The 15,252-nt window shown below is 45.3% G+C and overlaps 1 protein-coding gene across 1 annotated transcript in view; it reads left to right on the plus strand.

The window, feature by feature from the left end:
* PRKCH (protein kinase C eta) overlaps positions 1-15,252 on the plus strand; it is a 219,740-nt gene that overhangs the window by 125,966 nt on the left and 78,522 nt on the right. The window contains exons 6-9 of the mRNA XM_057730683.1: positions 15-144; positions 2,485-2,612; positions 5,514-5,657; positions 5,826-5,999. Coding sequence (XP_057586666.1) covers positions 15-144; positions 2,485-2,612; positions 5,514-5,657; positions 5,826-5,999 — 576 coding nt within the window. The remainder of the gene's footprint in view (positions 1-14; positions 145-2,484; positions 2,613-5,513; positions 5,658-5,825; positions 6,000-15,252) is intronic.

Below are 15,252 nucleotides of genomic sequence, written 5' to 3' on the forward strand. Positions count from 1 at the left end.
TCTCCTTTTCACAGATTGCCGAGCAGAGGTTCGGAATCAACATCCCACACAAGTTCAGCGTCCACAACTACAAGGTGCCAACGTTCTGCGATCACTGTGGCTCCCTGCTCTGGGGGATAATGCGACAAGGACTTCAGTGTAAAAGTGAGATGCTGGGGTGCTGGGTACCCACTTCCTCATGAGAACCCCTTGCTGCGCGCTTTCAGAATTCTGCAGTTCAGAATCTGACCTGGGACTGATGGTTTCAGATACCTCGTCAATGAACATCTCTGTGGCTCTGTATATATGTGTGTCCCTAGTCAGGCACGTAAAGAGAGCTGCATGTGACCCACAGATTTCCTAACCATGGAATGTTTACTTGATCGCTACATTAAATGTCCCATCTAGTTAGCTAGCCTGCTGGCTATCTTCTTTTTTGAAAAAATTTTTTAATTTTTATTTTATTTATTTATTTATTTATTTATTTGTTTGTTTGACCGTCTTCTTAAGGACAGCCTGCTGAGTACAGGCTAGTCCTTGTGTATTTCAATAGGTATTTGAAAGAGGAGAAAATGGGATCTGGTCAGAAATGGAAGATGGTAAGAGGTGAGATGGCCAGCAGAGAAGGTCGAGTTATGCGTAAGAACTAGCAGGAGAGTTGGTCCGATGACCTCACCAGAAGTAAGCAGGAACTGAGTTATAAAAGCATCACTAGAGCTGCCCTGCGTCTTCTCGTAGAGCTAGATAGAGATCGGAGGGTAGGTGGGATGCGGGACACTTCAGCTTTGGCCGTGCGAGGGCTTGCACTCTGACAGCGATGCCCAGTGGAGCCTGCGTCTGCAGCTTCCGCCTCAGCGAAGGGTCAGGATATGGGGGCTGATCCCCGTCCTGTTAGGAGTTGAGGGGCTGTTGGCCTGCAGTCGTCTCTCACTGAGTGTTGCTGTAACAATCTGGCTGTCCTGGGATGCACTGTCCCCTGCTGAAATACATGTGAATTTCAGCCTGAAACCTCAGACACGTTCTGACTCACCAGGGGAGGCAGAGTTCATGTCAATAAAACTGGACAACTTCCACTGTCTGTCTGGACTTACCAAACCTGCTTCTATTAACAAAACAGGGCTAGTCACTGGTCTTTAAGAAAGGCAAATTCTTTTATTTCTCCAGAGCACCATTTACTTATTCTTTTTTCATACATACATGAAATAATTCTTTTTTCAACCCAAACAGCAGCCAGCTCACCTGCTTTTTTTCAGGCACTGCTGAATCATTAGCTGGATGGTGTCACCCGGGCGGGGGTTTCTAGTGTGAAAGTCCCTTTCTGCTTTTGTATGGTTGATGCTGACAGCCAGAGCCACGGGTGGAGCTCATCTGCATTGTTCTTGTCCCTGGTGGTGCTGAGGGTAGCACGCCTGCAGTGTTCCGGCTCCTATAATTTTTGCTTCTGTTGTCACGTGGTGCTTTAGAAAGGCCACCGCAGGCTTGTATGTCTCTGTACCAGCCTTCCTGAGAGATGTGGATTTCCTATGAAGCTAACGAAGCTTAAGCCTCAGTGCCCCTTCCCTTGCAAGGCACCTTCCAAGCTCTCTACTTGATGAAGTGTTCTTTTTCTTAAAGAGGGCATCCCTAAATTGCATAAGTTCAGGCACCACAAAATCTGGATCTGTGCGTGCTTCCAAAGATGGGCTGACACACCCAAAGCACATATTATGCTGCTTCAGTTCTGCCTCCCATCAGCAGGGCCCATGTCAAGAAACTGTATCAGAACCCTGTGCTGATTAAACCTCGGGTCTTTCATCATCCCAAGTCAGCTTCCTGTGCACCAGGAGCTTAGCTTGCTTTGCTCTCCTCTTCCAACTGCCACTTACTTTGACCTTTAAAAAAGTTGCTTTTTGTCACCCATGAAGCCACAGGCTGCAAGTACTGCGAAACACAGCCGCACAGGATGCAGCATTCTGTGCTGTGAGGGCCACCCAAAGACAGTACTCAGAAAGAAAGCTTCACTTAGAGGTTTTCCTCTCAGAAACACGATTTCCATCCTGTTTGAACAGCCATCTACATGTGGCTGTTAGATTGCTACTTTTTATTGAGAGAGACAAGGAACGGTAGAGTCAGTTGGCACGTTTCCTTGTGATTTAATTGACCTGTCGCTGTGATGACTATTTTGATCTCTGTATTGAATCGTGCTGGGAAATCCGTGATGACTGTTAAAATATAATGTAGGTGAATGTCTTTCATCAAGTCACAGTGGGGAAAAAAAGGGTATTTAAAATGTATTATTCTTCAGTATGCCAGGCTTTCTGCTTCTGCACAAACAGAAATAGAGAAAATCAGGGATTTACTTATACTCAGGGATCATTGTGTCAGTTGAATTTTATGAGAAGATGGTGTTGTTTAGCCTGTGCAAGTCCTCGGTCACAGTCTTTCAGGTTATCACAGCTCTCTTTCACAGCACATGTTGACGTGCCTTCTTTCTGAACGCCGATTCCCTTCTCCTCTTCCCTCCAGTTTGTAAAATGAATGTACACATTCGATGTCAGGCGAATGTGGCCCCTAACTGCGGGGTAAACGCGGCGGAGCTGGCCAAGACTCTGGCGGGAATGGGCCTCCAACCAGGAAATATTTCTCCAACCTCGGTGAGACTTTGCTGTTTTCATATTCTGTAATTTAGAAGTTGTTCGGATGTGGTGCGCCCTAGTATTGTGTGTGGCATAATCAAAGTTCCTAGTCTCAATAAATAGATTTATTGCACTTTTAAAGAGCTTTTTATTCCACAAATAAGATTCTATATACAATTATATAACAAGAAATAATGAGTGTGCAGATATAGCAAGAAACAGAAGAAGGATCTTTTTTTTTTTTTTAAATCAGCTTGCTGTCACTGTGGTCTGGTGAAAAGCTTGGAATCCAGGGGCCTTGGCTCTGCTCTTGGGGCCCCCAGCAGGGCGGCCGGCCAGTAACCCTGGGCCTCTGCTTCCTCCTCTCTGAAGGGGTTGAACTTGAAGAGCTGACATTCCCCACGGCCCTGGAATCCAGCAGTTGTGCAGGTTTTGTTTACGGATCCTGAATTTATCTCAAGTCCAGCCACAGATAGGAGGTCCTTCCCCTCGGCTCTCGGGAGCGGGTGGAACGTGTCCGTCGCTGTGCACGTGCTTTGTCTTGCCGCCCCCCCCTACCCCGAGTGCCCTCCCCCCACCTGCAGTTGTCCGTGAGAACTTCAGCCACATCCCAGGCCCACGTCCTATTGTCTTCTTGGCCAGGGTCTGCCGAGAGCCAGGGAAGAGCCATGGTTATGGCTGTGGCTTCTGAAATGTGTCGCTTGATGTCTGGTTCAGGAAAATTCTAGAGTTAACTGTCAAATATCTCTGGGCACTTAGGAAGGGAAGTGCAATCACTGTCAGGTTCTTGGTTATCCAAAAAATGTCATCACTAACCACCCCATTTCCTTTTTACTGAAGGGCCCCCGCCTGGAGATCAGGGGCTTGGACTGACATTGTATTTCTCGATTTCAGGAAGGTGTTGGCAAAGTCCTTCAAGTCTGTGCATCTGTCTTGTGGACAGACAGGCAGGATGCTATGCCGTGAGGGGGATTTCTAGCGCATGGGGCATCTGTGTCTGAAGAGTGTAGGTTAGGGATTTCAGCCTGGCCCAGGGCTTCTGACATTACCATGGAAATAAGTTGAGCCATGTGGCACGACTTCTAGGAACGGGCAGTGCCACTTGTCCTGTGAACCAAATATCTTTCATGTTCTAAAACTTAACAGTGAGAAAACCCAAATTACCTGTTATCTGACAGTGCAACGTTAAAGAGAGACATCTTTAGTCTATCAAAAGAGAAGAATGGGTTTAAAAAAAAAATTGAAAAACACTGGCTTTAGAGTTTTCTGGCCAGGGGAAGTATTTAAGTGGAGGAAGTGAAATTCAAGCTGGTAAAATTTTTCTGTCTTTGAAAAATTTATGCTCAGAGATCTCGAGAAGAAACTATTAAAATAATTGGATTTTAAAGATGATCCATTCTGTATCTTCAATTACTGTTTCACTGGGTTGAGTAAGTAAAATCCTTGCAGGTTCAGCCGACTGCCCAGCTGTTTGTAATAAACGTTACTTAGACGTTGCCCCAGATAAGCTTTTTTTTTAGCTAAATAGGTCCAGCACGTTAGACTTTTGGTCTGTCTGGTGATACCTTGTCTTATAAATATCCCAAGGTGGACATCTGCACGTCACCTTGCCTTTAGGTAGTGCCCTCCCCGGGACGGGTCTTGTACGGGCAGGATGGGGCTGGAGAACTCACCGAAGAGGCCACACCTACTTCCGGTTCTGGGTGGTGAGCCGGGAGCTCTCGTTGTGTTGGTGGTTAACCTTTCTGGAGGGCGAGTTGCCCATGTATTAAAAGTCTTCAAAATTAACACGTTGGCCCAAATAATTCCCTTTCCAGAAAGTTATCTCAAGAAAATAGACAATGAGGATGATTGTGTTGATAATGACAACACAGCTTAGGTTTATTGAATGCGCCAGACACTGATCTAAGTGCTTTAAGTGCAGTTATTCACTTATTCCTCATAACAAGCCATGTGGCAGGTACTGTAACATCCCCTTTGTTAGAAGAGGAAACTGAGGCACAGAGAGGTAGGTGACTTGTCCACGGTCACAGGGTTAGGTTGCAGGGCTGTCATTTGAACCCAGGCAGCCTGCTTATTAGAGCCTAGACTCCTAATCACTCTGATTTAAAGATCTATACTATAGAACCATACTAGCGAAAAATGGGAGATAATCTATATTTCCAATATCAGGGGAATTAGTGGATCAATTGTGATATATCCATGCAATGGAATATTGGACAGCTTTTTAAAACTCATGTTCTTGAAGGACATTTGGAGATATGGATAATATGCCTGAAAAAAATGTTAAATTAGAATTTGTTTTATGAAACAGTTTTATTGTATTTTTTAAAATGAAATGTAAAGATAGATGTGTGTATATGTATATCGTTTTTACTTTCTGTTTTTTGAGGAGGGCTGATAAGATTATAGGTATTGTCAATCTTACATTTCATATATTTGTTGCTTGTTCCAAAATTTACCTTAATTTTCATTTCTCTTTTATATTTAAAATATAGTATATAGGAATGTTGCTTCGTTCTTACCTTGGTGTGGAGCGCAGTTGTGAAAGCTGCTGTTTGTAGGACATGGACACCAGGTGGCGCTCTTGGAACTAACCACCCTGTAGAAAGGCCCTGCAAGAAACCAGGTGGACCAGATTGAGACATTTGTTTCCATATACTCCCATTTGAGCACAAACTGAAACTCAGTGGCTTACATATATTTTAAATGATTCTTACCCAAATACAGTAGGTACAGTTCAGGAGTTGTTGCTGAAGCAGTTTTGAGTGGCAGAACCTGGTCACATGTCAAGCTGTATTGATCTTTCCCCATGTGTTGTATTGAGGGTTGAAGCTGCCAGTAAGGTCTTCTCCATCCATAAATGCATTGGGCTCCACTGTGATTTCTGACTCAATGTATTCCTACTCTTGTTTGCAGAATCTTGTTTCCAGATCAACCCTGAGACGACAAGGAAAGGAGAGCACCAAAGAAGGAAATGGCATTGGGGTTAATTCTTCCAGCCGATTTGGGATTGACAACTTTGAATTCATCCGAGTATTGGGGAAGGGCAGCTTTGGGAAGGTGAGTCTTGGCTCCAGCTGTTTGGGTTGAAGAACGCCTGCTCCATATATGTGGTTTGCATGTGCATGTATGTATACACACACCCATCTATCTGCTCTCTGCCCCAGGTGAGGCCACACCCTAAGAGCTGCAAGAGTTCTCATACTCCTTCCTCCTGCTTTGCCATAGGTGATGCTTGCAAGAATAAAAGAAACAGGAGAGCTCTATGCCGTGAAGGTGCTAAAGAAGGACGTGATCCTGCAGGATGATGACGTGGAGTGCACCATGACAGAGAAAAGGATCCTGTCTTTGGCCCGCAATCACCCCTTCCTCACTCAGTTGTTCTGCTGCTTTCAGACGCCTGTAAGTAGGACCCACATTCACTGCCTCAGTGGCCTCACTTCTTCAAAAGCTGAGATCACAGATGTGGAAGGTTTCATAAAGTAGAGTATCGGAAACTTTTGTGGGATGGACTCCCAAGGTAGGGTCATTTGAAGCATCCAGTAACCTCTGATAACCAGAACCAGTGAACTAACTGCTTCATTTCATGCTGTCCTAGAGAAGCATCACTCTGAGGGTTGTGTGTCCTAAGATTGAAAACATCTTCATACATAAGTCTCTAGCAGAGTCAAAGTTACAGAAGTCTAAGAATACAGTAAATGTCATGGGCTGCTTATTTTGGTGACTTTGACCTCGGCTCCGTTGCTAAATGCTGAACTGGTTCTGACCCTGGGAAAAGAGTTCAGACCAGGATAGACCAGGAGAGGGCACTTTGATTTGTAATGTCCCAAGGCATTGCTCCTGGCCTTAATCAGGGACCCTTTGCTTGATCCTATGGACTGATCGTAGGATTCTGTCTACCCCATCATGGTGTGCAATTAGGAATGCTTTTGGCTGCAGTTAACAGAATGTATGACTGGCAGTGGTTTACACAGTAAACAGAAAGGATGAGTGTAGTTCATTAGTACAGACTTTTTTCTTGAGAAGTCTGTGGTAGCAGCGTTAGGGTTGGATTAGTTGCTCAGCGACATCAGACATCTCTTCCCCTTGGGGTCTCAAAGTATTTGACATGGCCCTGAACATCACACCTCATGTGACAGCATCCAAAGCAAGAAGTTCAGGGGACAGAGGCAGAAGAGCTTCATGGGCCACCTTCCTTTTATCAAGGAGAGAAAGAACTTTCCTAGACCTGAATTACAGGCTCACCCTTATCTGTGAAGGAAGCTGGAAGAGCAAATATCTAGTCAAGATAAGCTGCTTTACCAGGATGGGCTCCCATCGACCTTGACTCACCCCCTGGGGCAGGGCACTCTGCAGCCCATTTAGCATTGGGCTCAAAACTGGGCTTCTGTTGTCAACAGAGAGAAAGAAGAAGGCTCCTGTGAAGGCACCAGGAGGGTCTGGCACAGATACGTCTTAATCTTCTTGCTGTCAAAGGCATTCTAAAAGAGAATCCAGGACAGATGCCTTGTCTCTGCTGCCATCAGGGATGTAAAGGGTGTGGTGGGAACGGGATGCAGGGGGGCGTCCCACCTGTTCCAGGGTTGCTGCAATGCATTTCTAGGGAGAGTAACAGCTAGGCCGGAACCAGAAGGGCCAGTTAGAATTAGGCAAAGAGGATGAAAGTGAATATGGTGTACAGGGTGAACAGCTCAGGCATGGATCTATGGGAACAGAGGGTGTGAATAAAGCATAAAATGTGAGGTTGAGGAGGGGCTTGCAGAGAACTGGGGCTGCAGAAGTGGACCAGGTCAGGACCGGCCATGAGAGACTTGTAGGCCCTGTTAAAGGAGGTTGTATTTTAGTCCTAAGAATGAATGGAAGACATTTAAGCAGAGAAATGACATACCAGATTGCATATTTAAACTATAAAAAGGCAATTTTTTTTTTTTGCAGTGGGTAATATAAACATCCTCCAAGTATGTATCTCCTTTCTTTGAAAGAAACCATTATTACTAATTTCAGGTGTAGCCTTTCAAAGAATGTTTTGCACATGAAAACATATACACATACACACAACATATATGCATCCATATCTATTTAAAAAAAATACCCAAAACACAAATGGTGGTATGTAATTGCCTGCCATTCTGTACCCCACCCCACCCCCTTTTAAGGAGAAAAATCCAAAATGGTTTTATTAAGGGAGTAAATTTCTATACTGCATCTTGCAAAATTTACACATTTTTAAAAACTGAGGTATAATTGACATATTAGTTTTAGGTTTGATTTGGTATTTGTATATGTGGTAAAATGAGCACCACAAATTAGTCTGGTTAACATCCATCATCACACATAATTACAGGAATTTTTTTTTCTTGTGATGGTAAAATTTAAGAGCTCCTTTCTTAACGACGTTCATATATGCCATACTATATTATTTTTTTATTTAGAGTGTACAATTGGTATTTTTTTTCTTATTAGTAATGTATATATGGCAATCCCAATCCCCCAATTCATTCCCCCCACCCCCCCTTTCCCCAGCAATACTATATTATTAACTATAGTCACCATAGGGTACATTGCATTCCCATTCACCTTATTTTTTTGAAAAAATGTAATAATGTATCTTGAGATGGTCTCATATTTGTATACACCTGGCTGCCTCATTTTTAATGGCTACATAGTATTCCATTTTAAGAACATGATACAGTTTAACTTGTTCCATATTGCTGTATATTTAGATTGTACTTAGACTTTTATTTCAATCAAATTTGCAGTTCGTGCCCTTGTACTTTTATCTTTACATACCTGTGCTGTGATTTCTTTATGATACGCTACTAGAAGTGGTATTGTTTGGTCAGAAGGAGATGCATTTATAATTTTGATGGTGTCTAATTGGTCTTCTCCCCCATCGTGGTTAAAGGTGGCTAACACTTTATCACTTAACTACCAGGCACTGTTCTAAGCTTTATGTGTATCATCTCATCAATCCTTACAGTAATCCTGTGAAGTAAGTTCTGTTAGGATCTCCCCCATTTTACAGAGGAGCAAACTGAGGCAGGAAGAAATCTGACTTCCAAGTAGCAGAGGTTTTAAGGCCAGTCACTCTGACTGCTGAGCCCAAGGTCTTACCAGTCGCTGGTGTGAGAAGGCTTATTTCTCCCACCCTCCTGTCATGGCATGCTACCTATCATTTTGATGGTTGGAGAGATTTTTTTTAAAGGTGTCTTTGGAGTTCTAATTGGCATTTCTCTGACAAGGAGTGAGGCTGGGCATTCACATATGTTTAAGGGTCCCTTGAGCTGGCAAAGGCACATGTGCAGCCTGGAGAATGGATGGAACAGGGAAGACTGGAGCCCAGGAGACAGGAGGGCATGTGAAAGGGGATGCTCTCCCATGTTGTCCAAGCACATTGAAGTTCAGCCAATAGCCCCTTCCTTCCTTCCTTCCTTCCTCCCTCCCTCCCTCCCTCCCTCCCTCCCTCCCTCCCTCCCTCCCTCTCTCTCTCCCTCTCTCTCTCTTTCCCTTTCTTTCTTTCTTTCTTTCTTTCTTTCTTTCTTTCTTTCTTTCTTTCTTTCTTTCTTTCTTTCCTTCCTTCCTTCCTTCCTTCCTTCCTTCCTTCCTTCCTTCTTTCTTTCTTTCTTTCTTTCTCTTTCTTTCTCCTTCAGATCTTTATTGGAGCATAATTGCTTTACAATATTGTGCCAGTTTTCACTGTACAACAAAGTGAATTGGCTGTATTTATACATATGTCCCCATATCCCCTCCCTCTTGAGCCTCCCTACCACCCTCCCTATCCCACCGCCTACGTTCTTGGGCTTCGGTTTCCTCTGTACTCCTTCTTCCCGCCCCTCATGGTCTGGGCTCCTTGAGGCCACGCCCTCCTCACCAACGTCCTCAGTGGCTCCAGGAGCCTTGGACCCCGTGCTGCCCCTACCGCCTTGCCCCGATCCTTGCCTCCATCTCCAGGTCCATGGTTCCTTCAGAGCTCTGGTTCTGCCCATCCTCCACCGCTGCCCGGGGTAGCCCCAAAACATCATTTCCCATGCTCTGTGCTTTGTCCACCTAAAGCCCTTCACCGGCCTTTGTCCGGCTCTTTTCTCAGAGAAGAGTGGGGCGGCAGCTCTGGGCTTGAGAACGCCTTGTGAAGAAGGCAGGACTGGTGGGTGGTACTGATCGACCACCTGAGTGTCAAGCGCACCTCCTCCTCATTCCGTGAGCTGGTCAGGGCTACATTCAGGTTGTCCTCCCAAGGCCGCACCAAAGAGCAGATGGTTCTTTATGACATTGGGTTAGATGATATTAACACGCAATAACCTTTGAGTCAGACAGTTGATTGACATGGTCGTGCAGTGGCTGCTTCAAGTTACTCTAATGAACAAATAAAGAAGTGTCTCCTACCCAACTCCAGGGGACTTTTAGCTACCAAAGGAAATCCCCGTGATTCTATAGAAGCTGTCTGAGGTTTTATCAACAATTAGATGATGTTGTTAGTAGAAAAGACATTAATCTGGAACAGATTGGGAGACCAATAGATATAGAATATGCAATGCAGAATTTTCCAGGAAAATATAAACTATACAATATCCCCAAATATTAGTGTTCACATGTGATTACCAGTGTTCAGCCGGTGAAGCCTTTGTTAACATCGGCCATGTAGTTTTCCTAGTGACAGTTTCATACATGGCCACAAGGTGGCAGTCGTTACCACAAGGTGATTTTTATTTCTGCACCAGAGAGACAGGAGCCGACTTCAGGGTTTAAAGTTTGTGTGTTGCAGTAGATGTCTCCAAAAGGATAAAGGGAATTTTCCCCTGCCCTAAGTCTAGATGATAAAAAAAAAAGTGATAAGAATCAACTTAAAAGGATCAAGTACATTTTTCTCATGCTGAGATAGAGATACACAGTTTTCATTTTTTCTGTAGTTTAAGCCTTCTCTCGGATTTGAAAGGTATCAGACTCCATATATGCATGTCATTTCCTCTCTGCATCTGTCCATCTGTCAGAAATCCTCAGTCACTATCCCCATTTGCTATTGAAAAACTAAGTGTAAAGAACAGAAAATGTTAGTTACCACCAGAATTTACAGCAGGTAAATGACTACTTTTTAGCTACTGGGTTTGGCAGGCCCTGGCCTCTAAAATGAGATACTAATCAGTGTGCCATGCTGAGCTGTAACAGTCTCCCCTGCAGAGTTTAGAAGGGAGCCAAGGTGAGGCGTGGGAGTCACTCCCCAGCATCTGGGATGTATCACTTCATTGTGAAGATGCTGGTGGAAACAGCACTCCTCTCGCTGTCTAGCCCGTGGGAATGAGTGTCTCTGAGGTCCAGGAGAAAGGGAGCAACTTGCTGAGGATCCCTTAGGCCGAGTGGTGGAAACAAGGTTCATCTCTGGGTTAGGCTGAGCCTGGAGCCCAGCTCCATCCACTTGTCTTGTACAACATTGAGGTTGTTGATTCAGTATCTGCTTAAGCCCCTCCTGTCTGCCCTGGCTCCCCATCAACCTGCTGATATGAAAACAGCTTTGCCCTTGCAAGTGGAAGACCTGAGTTCTTCCAACTTTGTTTTTCTCTGTCTGAATGGCTTGCGACTACTTTAAAACTCCTTTGGGCCTTAAAGTTCTCATGGTTAAGATGACAGAAGATTGCTGTGAGGACCAAAGTGGAGAATGCAGACACGCTGTTGCTACACGTGCAGCGCTCTTCAGAAGTGAGCAGACAGTGTTGTGAGGACCGCCTCCTTCCCCGACCAAAAAAAAGTGTCCTGGGCTTCCCAGGGGCCAGCACAGATTCCACATGGAGGTGACAGTGAACACCCGCAAAGGGAATCTTCGAGCTCCTTTTGTTCTTGGTCAAAACAAAAAGAGAAGCAAATTTCAAATATTAGATAATTTATCAAGTTTGCTACATAGAATTATGAGCCCATGAATTATTGCCCCTGATTTTTTCATAATAATACATGTTACTTGCGAGTATATCATTCCATTGGCATTCTCATAAATTTCTGAAAGCATTGTAAATCCTAATAGTTTGTGAATAATTTGATAATCTGGATTGACTTACACGAATGCATATACTCTTGGATCTGTTGATTTTATTCCCCATAATCTAGCCAAAGAAAACAACATAGAGTAAAATAAATGTTATGCATAAATATGTTTAATTTTCAGGGCGTTGTCTATAAGAGGAAAATATTGGAAACAATGTCAGCCTTCAGCAATAGGAGTCTATTTAGATAATGTACTATTTGATGATTTTTCAGCCGGTAGAGAAATTATTGACTATTAAGTAGTTAAATGATGGTGTGTTGCTGTCAGAAGCACCTAACGTGTGATATTTATTGCATACAATTCTTGCATCAGCGGTAGAAGATGGGAACGATTATTATCTTTATTTTGCTGAGTGATAAAGTGAAGGAGAAGTTAAGTTACTTGCCCTGAATCCAATAGAGTAAATGGTGGAACTAGGAGAAGGGAAGCCAGGAAACAGTCTGGAATTTATGATGGTTAGTGGCTTGAGTCCATATCAGGTTCCGTCCAGGACGGCAATGTGGCAAACCTGGCCCCTCCTCCAAAAAAGGCCTGAAAGGAGTTGATGCCAGTAAACTATCATCAGGGACTCTTATGAAGGTATTGGAATCATGGATGATCTCTTTCTTCTTTGTTTGCCAGTTTCTGTCATGTGTTTCTGTTTCTTTCTCAGTGGGGGTGGGGGGAGTGAGGCGTTATCAAGTCAGGAGGGCCCAGGGTCTGGGCTGCCGGCCTGGTGTGTGCTGCCTTCCCCCTCTTTCAGGTTAAATTCACATCACACGCCTTTCATCTTAACCAGCGACTGTTGTGTCGGCAGCTGAGCCTGCTGGCATTTACGGCATGGAATCCGGGTCTCCCCACCCCCAGCTCCCAGGGACTCTCCTTGGCTCTCCTGGAGTCCTGGCTGTGTGCTGAGGGCTGAGACCGGGAGGAACAAAGAGGCAGCCGCAGCAGGAGGAGGAGTGGCAGAGTAAACACTGGTCAGATGCTTTAGCCTTTGTTCAGAGACCCAGTTTGTTAGAGCAAAGGTTTCCATTTGGAAAACATAAGACACGCTGTGCCTGGTGCCCAAGAGCTGCCACTCGTCGGCAGGACCCAGACTACGTCGGGGTCATGAGCCCGTCTTGGGAGGACAACTTGTTTGTATTTGTGATCTGCTGCCCTGGGGTGGGTGACAGATTACACAGAGCCTCATTTTACAGGGACGGAAGCCCAGTGCTGTCACCTCCCTGCTGATGGAATGTGTCCTTGGTGTCACCTGCGGCAGTCATCCACGGAGCAGTGCACCTGGAGTTCCTGGCAGGCGCATCGCCTTCCCTAAGAAGCTGCCCCTCCGTGTCAGTCAACAAAGCAAAAATCCTGCCTTTGAAGGGTAGGGCAGCTAGGAATCTTGTGACCTAAGTGCTGTCAGTTTACACAACCAGTGCACACTGATTTCAGTGCACTTAAATCACACTTAAAATATGTCTGAAAATCTCCCAGCAGCGTGGGTGCAGGGGAACAGTCTTTTCTCTGGGTTATTTTCTCCATCGTTATGTTAAATATTAGCAAAGGGGCATTCCTGGGAGAGACACACAGACAGAAGAGATAGGCAGCAGGACCGTGGCCCTGGAATGAATCTTTCAGAATCTCTCCGGGGAGTGACTACACGGCAGCCTGCAATAGGAGAGCTCTGAGTTCTCGTCCTGACTTAGCTAACAGCCCCCTTGTCTTAAGGAAGGTCCCCTGCCTTGGATTTTTTTCCAGATAAGCACCTCCACCTAAATCTGTGTTCTTCTGTCACGGACTCGTTGGTAGAAATACCTCCCTAGAGTGACCCTCCGTGGGCTTCATGCAGGGGGTGGGGGTGGGAGGTGCAGCCAGGCACCTGCAGCCCCAATCACGCTCCAGCCCCTCTAGCTCTCGTTCCCTTTCCCAGTGTTCAAGAAGCATCTGGCAGTGGTAGCCAGGCCACTTGGCCCCTGGCATGGCTCTACCTGCTATGCTCTGAGTCACAGAAACATCCCAGGCAAGGGAAAGAGGTCTCTGTTAATGCCTTACGTAATTAATGTAATGGTTAATTCTTGGAGCCTAACAGCGACAGCTTTGCAGAAGTGGTAGGTAAGGATAAAATAGCGGCAGCAGGTACTGTTCAGCAAGACCCTAGTATGTTCTAGGTACTTACATTCACTACCAGTGTCTAGACAACTGTACAATTTGGCATTTCCATAAATATCTGTTGAATGAAATATCTCATTTAATACCCAAAACAATCCAGGGAGGTATAGATTCTATTATCCTCATTTTAAAGATCTGGAAACTGAGGACCAGAGAGGTTAAAGAACTTGCCCCATATCACACAGCGAGCACCTGTGGATTCTTAACCAGGTCATTCCAGCTTAATAATCTATGCCATTTCTGTTATTCCACAAATAGAAATGTCCTCTTTCTGCAGCATGTACATCTAAGAAGAGTGTCATCAGGCAGGAATAAAGGCAGTTTTTCACAACATACAGTTCTGTGGCCTTTTATAAAATACCTAAGGAAAGGCCGTTTCCTCTTACCTGTTTGGAACTGGGCTTCTTCCTTTCCCTGAGCAGTGAGTGCCATAAACACAGTTTGGTCTGCTTATGGGTCATTTGGTATAGTTTGCCTTTGGCTCAGATCAAAATAGAAAACAAGCCAGAACATGGTGTTTCCCAGTTGGTCATGTTTCCTACTTATTAATCATGTTCCAGGTGGGGACAGAATGCACACAGGCCACCTCCGGGCTCTGGGTTTCTGGGAGGCGGATTTAGGACCCTTACTTCTGTCCTTGGAGGCTTCCGGGCTTCCCGACTATCTGTGACTCAAAAGGGCCGTGAAAATGAATGGGAAATCAGAGCACCAGGAGATCTTGTTCCTTTGGCTGTCTCTGCTCAGGGAGGACTGCCAGAACACTTGGTGTGACCAAAGGGCTTGAAAAGATTGGCATGTGTTTCCCTTCGAGGTTGTTCAGCTGTAGCTGGCCTTGTCGCTGGCCATCATCGATGCCGATGACCTAGAGATGGCCTGGACCCCCCCCACCTCTGTGTTTGTAAGGCGGTTCATGGATTGTGTGTCATTTCCTTTGACTTGTCCGAGACTTGCCAGGGAAAGACTCGGCCCCTGTGTTTCCCAATGACTGGCGAAGCTCTGTGGCAATGAGTTTTGGTTAGTTTTCCCTGACTGTGCCTGGGAACCTGCCAAAATATAGATACCCTGGCCTCAGCACTGGGCTTGAAGTGCCGGGAGTGGCTCCAGACATGAGAATGTGATGGGCTTTCTGCCAAATAGTTTAGTGAAAAGTCAGTAGGTCTGGAATCATGCTGAAAGAGGGCTAGGGAAAAGAAGCAGTGCTTTTAATCCACAGGCTAGCTAGGAAGGGGAGATTCATATACCTGGCACAGGTAGGATAATGACTACATGTACTCCACGCTACAAAAGGAGACGTAGCTGAAAATGAGCACTGAACCTGTGGGAGAATTTTACCTACAGGCCAGTCTCCTCAGAAGGGCAACCAGAATGGCTGTAAGACTGACAGTCCAACTAGCAGCACCTCAGTGTGACCTGCGGGTGTTTCCCTGGGAAGCTGGGTTGGCCTCTGGGACCAACTGGGACCTTGGGGCCAGGGCCTATAAAGCGACA

Source organism: Hippopotamus amphibius, chromosome 4 (genome assembly GCF_030028045.1).
Source record: "Hippopotamus amphibius kiboko isolate mHipAmp2 chromosome 4, mHipAmp2.hap2, whole genome shotgun sequence".
Lineage (NCBI taxonomy): Eukaryota > Metazoa > Chordata > Mammalia > Artiodactyla > Hippopotamidae > Hippopotamus > Hippopotamus amphibius.